This window comes from Amia ocellicauda, chromosome 5, assembly GCF_036373705.1.
Source record: "Amia ocellicauda isolate fAmiCal2 chromosome 5, fAmiCal2.hap1, whole genome shotgun sequence".
Classification (NCBI taxonomy): domain Eukaryota; kingdom Metazoa; phylum Chordata; class Actinopteri; order Amiiformes; family Amiidae; genus Amia; species Amia ocellicauda.
The window spans coordinates 47,419,074-47,437,244 of NC_089854.1; the positions used below are offsets into that span (position 1 = coordinate 47,419,074).

Genomic DNA, 18,171 nt, shown 5'->3' on the forward strand with positions numbered 1-18,171 from the left:
ATAAGTTAAGCAAGCTAAAATGGAAGGACGTAAATACAAATACTTACATAATCCCACAAAACCCCTTCCTTTTCAAAGATAATTATACATTCCTGAACTAAATTACTATAAAGCATTGTAAACATTATATTATACATGGTTCTATTTTAAATTACTCTGATGGATTGAATGCTCTGTTCTTTTCTTACCTAAACTGGGTTCCCACACGTCATTAAGTCATTATATTTCAAAGTATTTTCTTAAGGCCCTTAAAAGTAATTAAAATGAATGGTGTTGTCATTAAAAGTAATTGTTTACAAGCTATAATGTAAAGTCTCTCTCTCATCTGCACTCTGACCACTGCCCTCAGCAGTGTGTAACCTGATGCCTGCTTTATCAGTTGAGAAAGGTCCTTTGGATTGGTTTAGAAATTAATAGTAAAAAAATATATAATCTCTATGGTTGATGACACACCATAGTAATGTCCTTTCCATTGGTCAATACCATTAGCTTCCTTGTTTTCTGGTCATAACAGCAAAATACAAAATGTATTAGACCTATCTATCTAGCTTATTTATACACTCTATAAACTAAATGATTTACTTTTCCACGTTTCCAAACCACACTCAACATATAGACTGCCGGTCTATGTTTGGAAACATACCTGTGTGTTCAGGTTTCAGCAAAATTAAAAAATAAATAGCAATAGCTGGCTGTGGTTGTAGCTTAATAATAAAATTAAAAAATGTTTTTGCTGCGGTCCTCTTTCCTTTTCTGTCATTGCTAGTTTTGCAGAAGGGTGATTGGCTTTTAGGTGGGTTAACATACCAGCTATAGATTTGTGGTAGTTTAATTGCACTGCACATATTATACACTTAACTGTGTTTTAATTTCCCTTGTCAAAGTATTTCCATGCAGAACTTCTCAGTGAAGAAGCCATTGGTCGCGTTCTTGTAGTGCAGATTTCCACAGATATGTGCAGATCTGCAGAATTCTACCGATTTGTGCATATATGCAACTATTGTCAATGCAACTATTATAATTCTAAAACTCTTTGATCCAGGTCATTAAAAAGTCAGTAATTATGACTATGAAAAGTCATTTAAAAGTAATTATTTTTCCACATCTTTAACCTGCAGGAACCTTGCTAAAATATTGCCCCTTATTGGTAATATGGCATCTATATAAAAGATTAATCTTGGTTTTAAAAGCCCTTTCAAAACTGTTTCCATGTCTGGAAAGGTTTCTGTGTATCAAAATATATAGTTTTTCATAATTAACTGTGTTGACATTCTCCAGAACAGTGTGCTGATGATTAGGTGAAATGTAACTACCCTGCCCAACGATGTATATCAAAAGTCCAACTTTTTTTAACTTGTATAATGTTAAGAACCCTAATCATTTCAATGTTGTCCCTTTAAACTGGAAAACAACTTATGAATACCTTAGGTGAGGGTTGAAAGTTTCACTGAACTATACAACTATATTACAGGCAATTTTACCTTTTACTATTCATGTGATCTTTTGCTCTAATTCTAATTGTTAGTGGCTAATTTATTTGCAAAGGCTATCCCAAACCATATTTTTAACAATGGCATCTATGCATACATTTTAATAAAAACCTGTGTGATCCAGTACCATACAAAATGTCCACTAACCATTAAAGATTGGGAAAGTTTATTAATTTAATTAGGCTGATGGACAGTAATATAAACTCCATGCTTTTGCACTGCAACCTTTCCATTGTCTGATTTCTTCCAGTTGAGAGGCGGCGGAGAGATAAAATCAATAACTGGATCGTCACATTGTCTAAGATCATTCCAGACTGCAACACGGACAACAGCAAGACAGGAGCAGTAAGACTTCTTACGTTATTGTTTGAAACACAATCAGCTTTGCACAAAAAAAAAATCCTGGATTTTAATTGTGTGGTTGTGATTTAGACACCCGAAGAAATTAAACAACATAGGTTACATGAGTACACAACAAGGCTTTCTAGAATGCTTTTAATTGCAATTTAAAAACTATCAAACAGTGGGTATTGGCAAGTACCTTGCGATATGATATATTTCACAATATACTTGTTACTATTCAATATATCATGGTATCTGAATCACAATACTTACTGAAGTGCTATAGAAAAGGTCAAATAACATTAGGCTATATACTTAAAAGTACAATCTTTAGCTAATTCCCATTGACGCCCCCTAATAAAAAAAGAACCACTCAATTTGAAATTACTTAGAACTTAAATGATATTATGGATTGATCTTCGGGACAGTTTGCCCAGTCAACACAAGGACTTTAGCAATGTGCAATTCTGTAAACTACATTCTTATAGAAACCTTAAGCAACTTAATATAATTATTTTAATAAATACAAAATAAATTTAAATAATTTAAGGGCAGCAGTGTGTCATTTTTTAATTTGCTAAATTGTTGCATAGAGCATCTTTAAGCACTTAATTATAATTATTTAGAGAACAAAACAACTAAACTACATATTGAAAAAAATGCTACATATATGAATTACTTGTAAGTGTCAAGATTATTTTTCAAAAACAGTAATTGATCAGCATGCAGTGCACTCCTCTGTGCAGTCACGATATCTCCAACACTGGAGAAAACTTTCTCAGTTGAATCACTCCTTCCTGGGATACAGTGGAAGAGCTTGGCAGATTTGGCCAAGAGAGGATACTCCCATCTCGTGTTCCTTCCACCAACTGAGAGCGTCTCCACTGATTTTGGTGTAACCCTGACAGTCAAACGTACATCCAAGCAAAATAATAAATAAAAATGCACTACTCTTAGTGGGGGGCACAGAGATCCTCTTCATGATTGTCAGATTACTAATTGTCCTCCTCAAGCTTGGGTGTCATATCAGCCTCCATCCTCATGTCTTGCTGCAGGAAACACAGAGTATATCACATTTTATTCTACATCTACTGCACAAAATACAGAACTATCAAATGTTATCTACATTTTATTTGATTTAAAATCAGGGGTTCCACCAGAAATCTTCATAGGCATGGTACCTATGGGGGGGTGAAGCCATAGCAAACGGGGGTAGTGAATGGGAGTGGAGGGTGGAGCAGAAGCAAATGGTCTTGTGTTCAAAAAACTTTTTTAGGGGTGGGGGCGGTGCTGAATATAGTTGTGGGAAATCCTTAAAACAGTAGACCACATTTTCCCCATAACACACATCTGTGACAAATCACTTTATTTGTACTCGCATTGATTGGTATTTTATTTGTATTTAGTAATGATTATTAAAAAAATATTTTAAATCACCTTACCTGAAACTGCTGTCGATTTCCTGCCACAAAGTCTATCACACTGGCATTGGTTTCTTGGCGCTCATCTTCAGACAGAAAAGGCAGGGCCTTGAACCTTAGATCAAGAGTTGAGGCTACGTAAAGAGTGGCTTTCTCTGTCCCAGTTTGATACCTTTTCTGTAAATATTTGCATATTGCTGCTGTAGCGTAAGGTACACTTACACTTATTTCAATTAAAGAAGTGAATTTATAGTATCACCTTATCATGAATCGTGGAATCTTGTAGAACTCAATTTCAATTAATAATTGGACGCAGACACCAATTCCAAAGATATAAATTGTCAAATTTATTCAAAAACAAAGACTAAATGTAGCACTACACTAATTATACAAAAGGGAAAACGAATACAAATTCAACTCTAGATCAACAAATCAAAGACAAATCACTTCCGTGACCAAATCAAAGACCATGGGATCGCATATGATATCACACAAATCGTTAAACAAAAAAGGTTATAGTTGTAGTCATTGACTACAATACTGGTTAGTAAGACGAAGGTGAGTCTCTCATTAGTATTGTTAGTCAGACATTAAATAACTACGCCGGTTAGTATTTATGTCAGGTAACTTCTCGTTATATATATATCAGTCTCATTTACGTTTAGGTGCCGAGAAAGATCCTATCATTACTTGTTACCAAAATTTCCCTTAACTGATTATTATTCAATGATTAAGGATAGGCAGGGCCACCTATAATCTGGTGTCTATTAACTTGTGTCAATTTCAGACTAAACATTTAAACAGGAATGAGAAGATATTTCTCGGCGTTGACAGATTTTATTTCTAAAATTATCAACAAAACAGTTTAATGCAACACACATTTATATTTAAGAAAACTAAATGATATTACACATTCTAGAGTTATGATTCACAGATTAACATTTCTAATTGATTTCTCAAATGTTAAACTTATCTGAACTTCGTCGCAGAGAGGCCTCTCTGTGTTCGGGCTCAGATAACGGCACACGGCACGAGGTCCATGTGGTTGGAACAAAGGCAGTCCGGTTCGGCTTTGTCCAAGAACTTCCACTCTGTCGATGCACATGGAAGTTGGGGGTTTCGCGAAACAGAGTCTTTTCCAAACAGATTTTCCACTGGTTTGAAGGCTCCAAGGTTGTGCACAAAATCTTCTTTGCAAGCAGGGTCTCTCACCGTACTTATTTGAAGACAAACTCTTTGAGGAAAGCAGGGCCCTGTTTGGTTCCAAGGGTCAAATAGCTATTTAAATGACTGACACTTTCGTACTCAGTCGACTCAGCTGTAAAACTCCACTGATCAGGTGGGCACAGGCGGGCATGCGCAGTCTGTAAAGTTCTTTATTAAATAAAGTCCTTTAAAAGAATTCTTCGTACGGCTCAATCTCCTTCTCCCAATTTAACTCTTCTGTTGGTTGGTTTCTGGTTCGGGCAACAGAGCTACAGGTTGAGCTGTGGCAGTGAGTTTCTGGTTCAGGTGAGAGAGAGAGAGAGGGAGGCCATGCGCTGTCCTTTATACGCCTGTCAGATCAATAGGTGATTGGTTCTTGAGTTTTTGAGATTGGATTTCGGTTTCAGCCCCCAGTGTCCTATTGGAGGGGGGCTTGATTTATGACTGATGTCAATCCATGCCATCTTTTGGAAATGCCGGTTGGCCCGGGTTCGTAGCTGTGTCGGGATTTCGGCTCTCGTCCCTTTCAAAGAGTTTTTATTACCTACAGGCCCCCTTCCCCAGACATCTCACAGCAGGATTCCAAACTATTTGGCCTATTCTCGGTGCCATCCTCCCAAAATTGTCACTTTGATGTAAACCAGTTCCACACTTTAAGGAAATCTGATAACTTTGGGGGGAGAGGTCTTCCTTAGATCAGTGCTTCAGCTCAGAGCTAAAATGCTCTTATCAAAATACACCCATCATAATGCTACACTGCTTTGATCTCCTTTACTATGGGTGCATCTCCAAGGCTGTCATGGTAATCTTGGAGGAGCCGGGCATGTAAAGGTGCAATGAGTGAGAGTGTAGGGTTGCTCTCCTCTGACATAAGACTTGTACCAACTTTAATTGGTTTAAGAGCTTGTACTACATGCTCTGCGTTTGAAATGTCGGGCTCACTCAGAGTAAAAATATCTACCTAATTTCTCCTCGCCTTGAGTGAGAAGAGTGCAACAGTGATAGCTGGTTGCTGCTCTAAAAAAAAACATCCATCATTTCCTAGTTCCACCAAGTAATGATGTCTGTCTTCACTTTGTGTTCGGGAAGCTGCAATAGCTTCTGCTTTTGTTGTAGGACTTGAGTGCTATAATGAGATCACAGTATGTGCCTCAGTTATTTGAGAATGGGTCTACATGCATCAGATTAAATTCTCCAAATAGCAGAAATTGACAAATTACTTTATTACAGACTGATTGTTTACATAATGTTTCACAATGCACATTATGGTGAGATGTAATTTTGTCCAAAGTTACTTCCTTCTAATGGTGTACTTAATGTACTAAGAACGGCCAGTCTCAGTACAACAAATGATCAAAAAAATTATCCTATGTAATATGAGAAAATAGTACAGGTGCAAGATTGAAAGGTACGGTGGCCCTGAAGTGCAAAACACAAATGCAAAAAGAAAACCGCAATTGCAAAAAGAAAAACACAAAAACAAAAAGCAGAATACATTTGCAAAAAGAAAAAGAAAAAAAAGCAGAACACAAATGCAAAAAGAAAACCACAATTGCAAAAAGAGAAAGACAAAAACAAAAAGCAGAACACAAATGCAAAAAGAACACAAATGCAAAAAGAAAACAACACAAAAACAAGCAGAATGCAATTGCAAAAAGAAAAACACAAAAACAAACAGCAGAACGCAAATGCAAAAAGAGAAACACAAAAACCAAAAAGATTTTTTATTTAATTTCTTCATCTGCCAGCCACATTATTTCGAAGCCCACCGCTGTTACACACAGGACTGAAGTGCTGCCATTGGTCAGCCGTCTCTGTTCTCTTTTCTGTGCTCTCTGTGAATGAGAGAAATGCTTGAATTAAAGTATAAGTGTTGATGCAGGTTATATTACAAAGGTTACAAAGTGATGTTAGCCTACTTTAAGTGTTTCTTAAAGCAATTGCCATGCACATGGTGTGTTGGTAAGTTAACAAAAACAGAAAAGAAATAAGAGGACTGATTTCACATTAATGAAGAACATCATGCTTTTTAGCTGAACACTAAAACATTACAGCTCACACAATTCTGCCTGTGTGTATGTGTGTGCGCATACATTTAATACATATGAGGACAGTGGTCATTGTAAGCACTACAGGGAACACACACATAATTGGTGCAATGAATGTGAATTAAGCTCTCTGTTTACACCAGTGTTTATTTCTGATATTGAAAGTGATTTGGTCCCAGAGCTGGTATTTTTGCATTCTATATTAACAAATATAGGTCTTGATCGAGATATGAAATTAGCCTACAGGACCTACATTTGTCACTCTATACAGTGCACCTCCACTTCTAATTATACTTCCCTGTAAAGAGTTTACAGTCAATAGAGTCATTATTTGTATTTTGTATTTGTAATAAATGAAGCGAGAGTGACATTCAAAATCATAATTCCAGGAGCCGTCTGATTTCCGGGTCTGCATCGATACGTATACTTTAAATTGAGCGTTTCTCTCGTGCAGAGAGCACAGAGCAGCAGAGAACAGCGAACAGAGATGGCTGACCTAGCAGTGCTTCAGTCCTGTGTGTGCGTGTAGCTTGCCCATAACAGCGGTGGGGGATGAAGAGGCGGGACGCTTTTTCTATTGGTAGGACTGTAGATGACGCAATTCTGTATTAAAACAATCTTTTTGTTTTTGTGTTTTTCTTTTTGCAATTGCCTTCTGCTTTTTGTTTTTGTGTTTCTCATTTTGCATGTTTTTCTTTTTGCATTTGTGTTTCTCTTTTTGCAACTGCATTTTCCTTTTTGCAATTCTGTTTTTCTTTTTGTTTTTGTGTTTTTCTTTTTGCAGTTACGTGTTTCTTTTTGCATTTGTGTTTTGCACTTCAGGGCCACCGTAGAAAGGACATCTTTGTGAGAAGCATTGCATGAGCTCTGCAATATTTTAAGAAATTAATAGCTGAATTGTGCTTAGCCTGATGTGCATGGCCGACTACACTACTCCAGCTTGGTCTTGACATATTCATTCTCTTTATATGTGCATAGTTATTGCACTCCTCCATGTAGGTGAAGTTGGATTCATTACCAGTGACAGTATCCATAGATGTAAGGAGACAGTGGTTATCCTTTATACCAAATACAATCTTTAATATCACCTTTTATGCAACATGAAGTGCATTAATACTAGGCCATTTCTGATGTGTTCTCTTATCTGCTCCACTGATGTGAAGGCTGTTTGTCTGCCGTCTGCCTTTAAAACAAACACCACCGCAGTGCATCCTGGAACTTGAGCCGGTCGAGCGTCCCCACATCCGGGATCAAATGCTACCGATACATTTGATTCAGATCTCCCTGAGAGGTACAATTGATACTATCACTGTGTGTTAGTTGCTGAGCATGATAAATTGCCACCGATGCATTTGATCCGGATGAGAAATGGCAGTGTACACACCTATTAAAAAAAGCTAGTTCAAAATCTGAAATAACAGTTTGAAACATTCGTTGAATTTAGTTTTTTGAGTGTCCCATCGCTTACTAATGAAATAGTAAGTCTTGTGTGCAGTTTCGGTTTGCTGGCTTCACTTAATGTGTTGTTCATCACCGTTTCGCTACATTTATCGCCTGTATTGTGTGTGTGTGTGTATTAATTATTTTTATAGCTGATCCTGTCACTGTTCTGTCCACGCACCGGAGGTCCAGCTGCATCTCAGTTCAGATCTGTTTAAAACTAATAGTTGTTTTAATATAGTGCCTTATGTTATCCGATAGCTTGCTGTCTGTCGTAAAACAGTCGCCGTAAGCCGAAAGCTGCTGTGGCTTACGCCCATAGGCTTGTATTCCACACTTTGGTGTCTGGATAAACTGTCTTCTGTTCGACAGCAAGTTTGCATGCGGTTGGTGTTGCAGTGCTCCCGTGTCCCCAGTAGCGTTGAAGCGTGGAGACGCACTTACAGCGGCAAGTCCCACTAGGCGCTCCACTTGTTGTGGCACGGTCCCAGTTGCTGTTTGCCTCTCGAAAGTGTGTGTGTGGCGCTTGGCGAGATGTAGACACCCCACTCCTCCTCTTATGCCCGCTGCTGTCCGCTTGCAGCCATTGCACCTTGCCTGCCTGGGGGACATCCTCTGCCCGTCTGTCTGGGCACCAACAGCAGGCACAACCAGACTGTAGCCCCTGGCCCTGCTACGGTGCGCCCGGTGGTGCCCAGTCCATTGTGCAAGCGCACAGGAAGTTCCTCCACTTCACCTTCGAAGGCTTAGCATATGAGTTTGCTGTTCTCCCCTTCGACCTGTTGCTAGCCCCTCACACTTTCATGAAAGTGCATGGACATCGTGCTAGCCTCCTTGTGTTCTCAGGGGAAATGCATCTTCAATTATCTAGATGACTGACTGGTCTGTTCTCACTCCAGGGAACAGGTTCATGAAACTGATTCTCGGCCATCTCTCTAATTTGGGCCTTCGGGTCAATCGAGAGAAGAGCTGCCTGACGCCAACTCAGCAGGCACACTTCCTTTGACCGTGCCTCGATTCTGTTGCCATGCTGCTGCCAGAGAGAGTTGCCTCCATACGTATGTGCTGGTGGGCCTCCCCTCGCGGCTACATCACAGACTCCCCGCCCCCCGGCCTGCTCCAATTGAGGCCGCTGCCATGGTGGTTCAGGTATCTATAGATGCATCCATGCTGCAGTCACCTGGCGTGCTGGAAGGCACTCTGTTGGTGGCAGAGCCCTCACAACTTAACCCTTGGTGTGCCCCTGGGGCCAGTCTGCGACCGAGTGGTGATGACGACAGACAAAGAACAAACAAACAAAGAATGTGTAGATGGATGGCACCTGTTAGGGCACTCCACGTCAACGTCCTGGAGCAGTGCTCCTTGGACTGTGTCATTTTCTGCCAGTCCTACATGACAGACATGTACTGGTTTGGATGGACAACACAGTGGTGGTTGCAACAGGCAAGGAGGTCGCTGGTCATGCAGACTGTATTGTATAGTATGCCGTCGGCTTTTATGGGCGCAGCCCCGCTTCCTCTCCATCAGAGCAGTTCACCTGCCAGTCCTACGGGCATTGTCAAACATGGCGGCGGACCTCCTCTTTTCAGGAGGCCTCCCAGTTTTGGAATGGCACCTCCACCCGATACAGATCTCTTCGCCTCTGCAGAGTCCACCCACTGCCAATGTTTCCCCATCCGAGACCAATCAGGAACCCTGGGGCTGTCTCCTCTATATGTTCCCACCGTTCCCCCTTCTCCAGGTGGTCTTCGAGAAGATCAGGCAAGAGCGAGTGTCAGTTCTACTGGTAGCGCCCCATTGGCCTCGCAGATTCTGGTTTGCAGACCTGATCTCTCTCCTGAACGGAGAGCCCTGGTAGCTCCCAGTGTGAGTGGACTTGTCCCAGGTGCAGGGCATGCTCTGGCACCCCAACCCGGACCTGCTCCAGCTCTGGGCCTGGCTCCTGAACACGATTGCTTAACAGCCCGTGGTCTATTAGATGCGGTAGTAGCCACTATTAGGCGAGAACTCCCTCTACGAGGTTCGGGTATTTCTACTGCTGGTGGACATTTCGCACCTCGTGAAAGGACAGGGGTCATGACCCAGTTAATTGCCCCATCGGGGTCATTTTAATTTTTTTACAGGAGCTGTTGTACCAGGGTAAGTCCAAAAAATTAAATTTAAAATTGATGTTTAAGTTATACAGTGGGTCTGTGGTCCCGGTCCACTGCCATGATGTTGCACGGAGAGCAGTTGGCCTTGCTATTGTGTAAGCAGAAGGTGTAAGAGTTGACCTCTGTAGCCCCACATTGTACATGATGGCTGTAGACAGTTTGCAGTAAGCACATGACTGTGGTCCTCGCTCCTGGGCAGCTCAGTTTTGGCCACAAAAGGTCCCTGTAGCTCCTGTCTGGAGTTGTGTTGATGAGGCCCTTTAGTGGGTATGCCTCTGGACAGCTACCTGTCAGCTTACTGCCTCCTCCCTTGTAACGGTTTTGTTATATAGTAACTCCCCCTTGGGCAGTGTAAAGTCGCAAGGGAGTCCTAGCTTCTGGCAAAAGAGGAAGATCCTGTGCAGATGTCACAGAGATAGGTGGAACGGTTGTTGGATTGAACAGTTGTTGGATCCAATTGTAGATTTTGTGCATCTCGTCTAGACTTTTTACACATTCAACTCTTTATCCGCGCCCCCCCATAGAGGGTCTTGTGTCCCAGAGTTTGGGAACCTCTTTTTTAGTATCTATCCATCTATCCCTATATTCTTTAGATTTTAGAATTTCATCCAGCCCTTTAAAAAAAAAAAAAAACTCCAAGTCATCTTTAAATGTTCTTAGTTGATTTCATCATATCTTAGTGTAATGATGCACCTGTTTAGTCCTAAGAAAACATTTACACATTTAACCATTGGTCCTTATTTCATTGTTGAGTTTGGAGAAGTCCTTGTGTCACATATCATACATGATTGTGAACACCTGATCAAATCCCTTCTTCACTACAAGTATCCATTATACAATTTTGTTCCTTTAACCTTCCTGCTGTAATGATTTCTGTATTTGATTTTTGCAGAGTAAAGGTGGGATCCTGTCGAAGGCCTGTGACTATATTCGTGAATTGCGACAGAACAACCAGCGTTTGCAAGAAAGCTTCAAAGAGGTGGAGAGAGTACAGGTGGACAATGAGCTATTAAGACAACAGGTGTTATACACGTTACCTTATTTTCTTATTTTATTTGTTTTTGGAATCAACAGCTATTCCTTGTATACCCTCTATAATTTTAATCTCACCAGTTGTTATCAACTTGGTTCTCTGTTATTACTCTTACAATAAGGCAGCTGAGATTAAGGCACTCACAGTATTTTCACACTGCAAGTCTACGTTGCAAACAACAGAGCTATAGCATCGTAACGAGAACTAATGCAGAATTCCCCAAAAACGTTTCATTTTCTTCACTTACCCTAAAAAGGTGGAATGAGTTGCCATTAACATTAAATTGCACAGTAATTTACCATCTTTCTTGCCTCCTTTTAGGGGAGCATGTGCAGTACCTAAAATTGTGGTTTTATTTGTCTTGTTGTTATAGTGTACAAGTAAGATATATAGCACTTTTCCAGTTAACGGTAGGTAGCAAAAGCCAGCATGTATGTTTTTTTCAGGGTTTCTGGATGTATTGTCATAACTTCCTGGATAACGGAAACACAGTGGTCTTATTACATCAACTGAGTGTAAGCATTTCACTTACTCCTTGATAGTAATTCTGGTTTCTACATACAACATGTTGTTGTGTCCATGACTACAGGACTTTTAAAGTTAGTTTTTTTTTTTTTTTCCAACAACAGAGATTAATGCGCAGTTGAGATTGTTTATTTTCTGAATGTGGGATTGTTTTTTGTACAATCAGCAATCTGCAGTAACCATTTTGATCACTGTGCTTTTGAAAAAAAAAGCAAGATAAATGGTATCTTTATTTTTATTTACTTTATACTGGAATATACACTCAGTGGCCACTTTATTAGGTACACCTGCTTGTTAACACAAAACGCCAAACAGCTAATCATGTGGCTGCAACTCAATATATAAAGCATGTAGACATGTTTAGTTGTTGTTCAATGAAGATGCGTGATCTAAGTGAAGGCGAAAACACTTGGTCAATGAGAGAGGTCAGAGGAGAATGGCCAGACTCTTTACAACAGTGGTGTGGTATAAATTTGCCTATTTAATTCAGCACAATTCCAACAAATATATAAGTAATAATATTAGAATGTGTGCACTCATTTGAAACACAATTGCATGTACTCCATTGATTATAATCTGAGGTTTCATTTCTACCAACCTGGTGTGATGCAGCACATTATCCACTGGCAGTTTTGTTGAGCTGACCCTGAACCAGGCCATGAAGTCTCTGCCCTGCTCCTTACCTAGTACTTACCTGGTGTTATGTAATTGACCTCAGCTCACGTAGTCCAGTGCAAAATGGGCAATGGAAATGCATATACATTTTCTTTTTGCTTATGTTTAACTTCACCCGAGCATTAAGTTGATAGGTATTAACATAAGAACATAAAAAAGTTTACAAATGAGAGTATGCCATTCAACCCATCCATTAATAACTAAGTGATCCAAGTTTCCTATCCAGTCTATTTTCAAATGTTCCCAAACTTTCAGCTTCAACCACATCGTTGGGAAGTTTTTTCTAGATTTTGACAAGACTGTGTGAATAAGTGTCTCCTGTTTTCTGTCTTGAATGCCCTGAAGCCCAATTTCCATTTGTGTTCCCAAGTCTGTGTGTACCTGCTGATCTGGAAAAGTTCCTCTGTTTTGATGTGGTTGTGTGGAGCCCAGAACTGTACACAGTATTCCAGATGAGGTCTAACTAGAGCATTGTACAGTCTTAACATTACTTCCCGTGTTTTAAATTCTACACTTGTGACAATATACCCTAGCATTTTTTTGCCTTTTAACATAGCAGTGTATCCTTTATTTGGAGCCAAATCATTTTTTTACAATATTCTTAAAATATTGGCTTGTATATGATTTCACATATTTTTCAGTTTTCATTAAGTTCTCCACTGCCTTAGCTGCGCACAGGTTTATGCAGAACAAAATCTGGAACATTTCAAAACACTGGCATAGCCAGAAACGGATTAAGTGAAGAGCGTTGGGGGGGATGCAGTCAAAGTGACGGGACGATGACCAGTTGCCAACCGGATGACAAAGTGATAAGATGGGCGGAGGTGGGCAACTTACTCTTTTGGCATGGGGCAATCCTCATTGGGCGACTGCCCCAGTTGGCCACACCTTGACAACGCTAGAGATTTCAAACAAATTGAAGGATGAATATGTTAATTTGAAACATAAACCCATAATGCCAGAACATTTACAACACATATAACTACATGTACACTGTTTGTGATCACGTTTCCTCAATTTACCAAGCATACATAGTAAATTGTCACCGGATTCTAGGGCTCCAGCCTGCGATCAAATGGTTATATTTTGCAACCTTTTGACTTTGCAAGTATGTGCGAGCTAGAAAATCTAATACACTTTCTAAGATTGTTTTCTAACTTTCATGATTTGGTCAAACAAAGACGAAGTTTACATGCGTGTTTTAACCTTAGTCGAGATAATATGCTCTCCCTCTCAGGGTATACATGTTCTTAGTTTATTGCATTCGGGACAAGTGGCTGCTAACATGATGTCAAATTATCTAAGGTGGTTTACACACAGATATACTGTAAGGTCCCACAGTTAACAGTGTAGAGCACAAACCAAGCCATGAAGTCCAAGGAATTGTCTGTAGACCTCCTAGACAAGATTGTATCGAGGCACAGGTCTGGGGAAGGGTACAGAAAACTTTCTGCAGCATTGAAGGTCCCAATGAGCACAGTGGCCTCCATCATCCGAAAATGGAAGAAGTTTGGAACCACCAGGACTCTTCCTAGAGTTATCCAGGAAGTTATGACAGAACACATCCTGAAACCCTGCATACATTAAGGCTTTTGACATTTGTCATTATTTGAAAAGTTTTAAATGTAAAAAGTCCTATACATCTTACTTATATAAAATAAATAGGCATTGTGCAATACATATATTTAGATTTTACCAGTTCACCATTCTAATGATCTCCTATCTGGGTAGATTATGTTGTTAGCCTTGTAATAATGTAAATATGTAGAAGATTGTGTGCCAGCGAAAATTCTGTCGACTTTGATAAAGGCACCCTGCAAAATAACTTCAATAATATTTATTTCAGATTGAGGAGTTGAAGAATGAGAATGCACTACTCCGCGCTCAGCTTCAGCAGCATGGAATCGAAGTGGTGGGTGAGACATCAGGACAGTAACTGTGGGAAGGGGCAACAGTGACAGAGGAACAACTACTGTATATCCCAGGCCTGCACAACCCCTTTGTTCCCAGAAGACTTAACAGCCAAACACATCTCCCTCGCAGTGTCCCCAATCATTTTATATAAAAGAAGAAAAAAACAAGGACTTCAGATTGAGGAAATAAATGTCAGATTAAGTTAAAAAAAAAAATTACAGTGAGTGGTGCTGTTGGCCAAGAAATAGTTGATTTAGGTTATTGTTTTTATTTATTTATTTTTTTCCCTCAGGCTACAGATGTACTAATGCTACGTGTTTATTCTTTCTTTGCATCTTTTTTCCCTTTTAATGTTATTATATTATTGTTGTTAATGTTATTATTTGAACTTAAGTTATATGTTTGTTGGAACAAGAATGATATATGTTAACAGCAATACCCCATGGGACATGATAGAATTGGTCTTCAGCAAGCAGACCTATATAAAAACATTTTCCATGTGACCTTTTTGTAGAAATAGATTTTATATTATGTTGAAAGTTTAAGATATAGTGTCAGGAAAAAACAAACTGGACCCTTCCTCATATCCTTTTCTATTTGCTTTAGGTTGATTCCTCCTTATTTAACTATTTCTAAAAAAGCTGTTGACAAAGGAGAATGCTGAGAGCCGAATACAGAACAATATTTTGTTTCTTTCTGACTTTTGAACAATTCATTATCAAACCTCCCACCAAGCCTGTCCCAAGTGTTTTCCCTTTTGCTTTGCTGTTCCTTTATCCATTATGGTAATAAGGAAACACAAGGAATTTCCTCAGGAACAGTGTTAAGAATTGTATTGGCAATACATGCACCAGTACGCATAAGCCGCAAGGTCATTACATAACTCTGTCTATCAGATTTAGTTTGAGTTCCTTCATGTCCTAGAACTTGCTCCAAAAGAGTAGTTATATATATATATATATATATATATATATATATATATATATATACACACACACAATTTAACCTGCAGCCGATTCTTTTGAGAAACAAGTTTTTCTGTTTTTATCACACAATCCTTTCTGTTACTACTACTAGTATTCTGTTCCCCACACTTTATCATCATTCAAAATGTATACAAATACAAATCTATATATCTATACTATATATTGCTTGAGTCCTACACTGGGGTGAATGGCCTCAAAAGGTACGTGAAAGCTTCAGGCATTATATGAAAAGTTCAGAGTTTCAATTTTAATTGGTAAAGATGCATTAATCAAAAATTATCCGGATCTAATTTTAGCTTACACCTTTGTGGTTTTTGTTCTGAAATCCAATTAATTTTATACTGGTAAATCCTAAAATAAAATGAAATGTTGATTCATTTTAGTTTAATGCAACAATACTAATTCATGATTCATGATTCATTAATTTTGGATGGGTTTACAATCATTGATTTAAAAGTTAAAAAAAACAGTTGTTAGAGCTGCTTTAGCAGTAATAGGGTAATTCAGTAATCATTTTGAAAATATTTTTTTTCCATGGACGTCTTTCATATTTATTGGGCTAGAAAACACTTAGGCACAATGTTTGATGATTACTTGAAACTTGTAGGAATATATAATGGTTTAATTCCAAAAATTTTGTGTAAAAGTGGCATCACCTAGTGATTTGATATCTGTGGTATATCCATTTAGATGTTATGGTTTGTATGACTTGGTGGTTCAAAATAATTTGTAGTTTGAGTAGAACAGGTGTTGCTGAATTATTTTTTCAACAAATAAAATCAGGAAAACATACTGAGTAGTAAGTATGTAAATTAAGATGCGTTATTTACTAAAGAACAAGAAAATACCCTGGAGATAAAAATATATACATAACAAACATGGAAAAACATTTCATATACACTTGCCAGTAGCTTAATGATCCAAAAATCTGATCAAGCTTTTTTTCTTAGATGATTTGTAACAATCAGCTTACAAACTTCAAAAAAATTTGATCATATACGCTAGTCAATAAATCGTTAGTATAGTGTGCAAAACTAAACAAAATATATGAACCCAGTAAATTAATGGTTTATTATTTTATTTACCCAGTTGCCAGAAATTGCTCATTGAGGTGTTTCAAATTTTAGTGCAGACCTGGTGGTAAAACTATTCCTGAACTCTGGTAATTGCATTCCCAAAGTTGACCTGCCCAATACAGGGGTTTATTGAGAATAAGTGAATGCCTTAAATAAGGATGGCAACTGCAGGCCTCAAAGGTCCCTAGGCTCCTCTGGTTTTCATTCCATACCAGATCATAATTATTTATTTGGATAGGTAAATCACCCATCACATAATAGTTTTAATCAGTTGCTAATTGAAAGGTGCATCTAAACCCTGTAGGAATCTGATCCTTAAGGACCAGAGTTGCCCATCCCTGTCCTAGGGATTAGGGGTAATTTAAATAGCCCACTGAACTGTTTATGGTGAAGATAATGTATTTTACCTATGGCATACCCAGGGGTATGGAGATTAATACATTGGGTAATGTTATAGTTTGGGAAGCTGACAAAGCACTTGGTGGGTGGGTTATTCTGTAACGGTGAATGAATGTGGACTGTGTCAATTCACCTTTTGGATTTCAAGGCAACAGCACTGCTTCTGTTCATAACAGGGAAAGAAACCTAAAATGTTGGCTGCTGAGCTTCCTTTTTGTGGAGGCTAATTCAAAAACTCATGTTTGTAAATATGGCAACTGTAGCAACTCCACAAGGAAAAGACGAATGACCTGAAGACAGGGGGCAAAAGCAAGAAAAAAAAAACTAAACAAAAGCAAGGCATGGCCAAAAACAAAGATGGACCTCTCACTGTTTTGTCATCATGAAAAGGAGGAGGACAGCCAATAGCCATCACCCTTCTTACTCCAGAGCCAATGGCTTAAACTGTTCTTACTGTGTAGGATGACCAAGAAAATGGTGGAAAGGTTTTGGTTATGACTTATTTTGTACTGTTTCTTTTCTTTATTCTGGGTTGGGGATGAGAACAGAGGATACAGGATACAGCCAATGGCAAGACATTTTGTTTCCTTCTATAGTACAAGCATGAGATTAACCAACAGCAGACGGAGAGTCTTGCTCAACCCAATAGCAAATGGAGTTCACTTTTTCTTTCTTTTTTTTTTATTGAAAAACCAGGAGTAAAAACCAGTGGTATAGCCTCATGTTTTGAGGAGCCAATCACATTGTTGTATTTTATAACATTGCAAAATAAATAACTGCTAAAGTTTCCTTGTCAAGTCTTGCATTTACACTTACCTTATTTAATGCTCCTTATTGTAATGGTAGTTATTGAAGGTCTCGGGGATATTCAGAGACTTTTTATTCAGATATATTTGTTATACCCATCTCCTGACCCATTGCTTTTCTATAATTTATCCCTGACTTGCTTTAATAGGAACCTCACAGTGTTTTTTATTCAAAATCATGAGAACCACTATGCACACAGACGGATGCCATTCATCTAATTTTGTGGCTTGTTAAGGTAATTTTGTGCACCTAAATTAATTTAGATTTTCCACAACAAAAGGTCTGAATACTTTTGCAAAGCATGTGTATGTATTTGTGTGTGTATACAGCTCTAGAAAAAAAATATTTTTTCCAGAGCTGTGTATATATAAATAAGACGTGCTCAGATTTGTTGGTACCCTTACAACTCATTGAAATAATGCTTAATTCCTCCGGAAAAGAGATGAAATTAAAAGCTATTGCATCATGTATACTTGCATGCCTTTGGTATGTCATAGAATAAAGCAAAGAAGCTGTGAAAAGAGATGCATTATTGCTCATTCTACAAAGATATTCTAAAATGGTCTGGACACATTTGTTGGTAACCCTTAGAAAAGATAATAAATAATTGGATTATAGTAATATTCCAAACTAAATAGTTTCTTTAATTAGTATCA

The 18,171-nt window shown here is 38.6% G+C and overlaps 1 protein-coding gene and 1 pseudogene across 2 annotated transcripts in view; one reads left to right on the plus strand and one right to left on the minus strand.

Annotated features, from left to right (window-relative positions):
- usf2 (upstream transcription factor 2, c-fos interacting) overlaps nt 1–17,505 on the plus strand; it is a 123,541-nt gene extending 106,036 nt beyond the window's left edge. For both annotated transcript variants that reach the window (XM_066705526.1, XM_066705525.1), the window contains 3 exons: nt 1,741–1,835; nt 10,993–11,121; nt 14,180–17,505. In XM_066705526.1, coding sequence (XP_066561623.1) covers nt 1,741–1,835; nt 10,993–11,121; nt 14,180–14,269 — 314 coding nt within the window. In that variant the 3' untranslated portion in view covers nt 14,270–17,505. The remainder of the gene's footprint in view (nt 1–1,740; nt 1,836–10,992; nt 11,122–14,179) is intronic.
- Nucleotides 1–18,171, minus strand: part of LOC136749050 (putative nuclease HARBI1) — a 470,787-nt pseudogene that overhangs the window by 140,193 nt on the left and 312,423 nt on the right.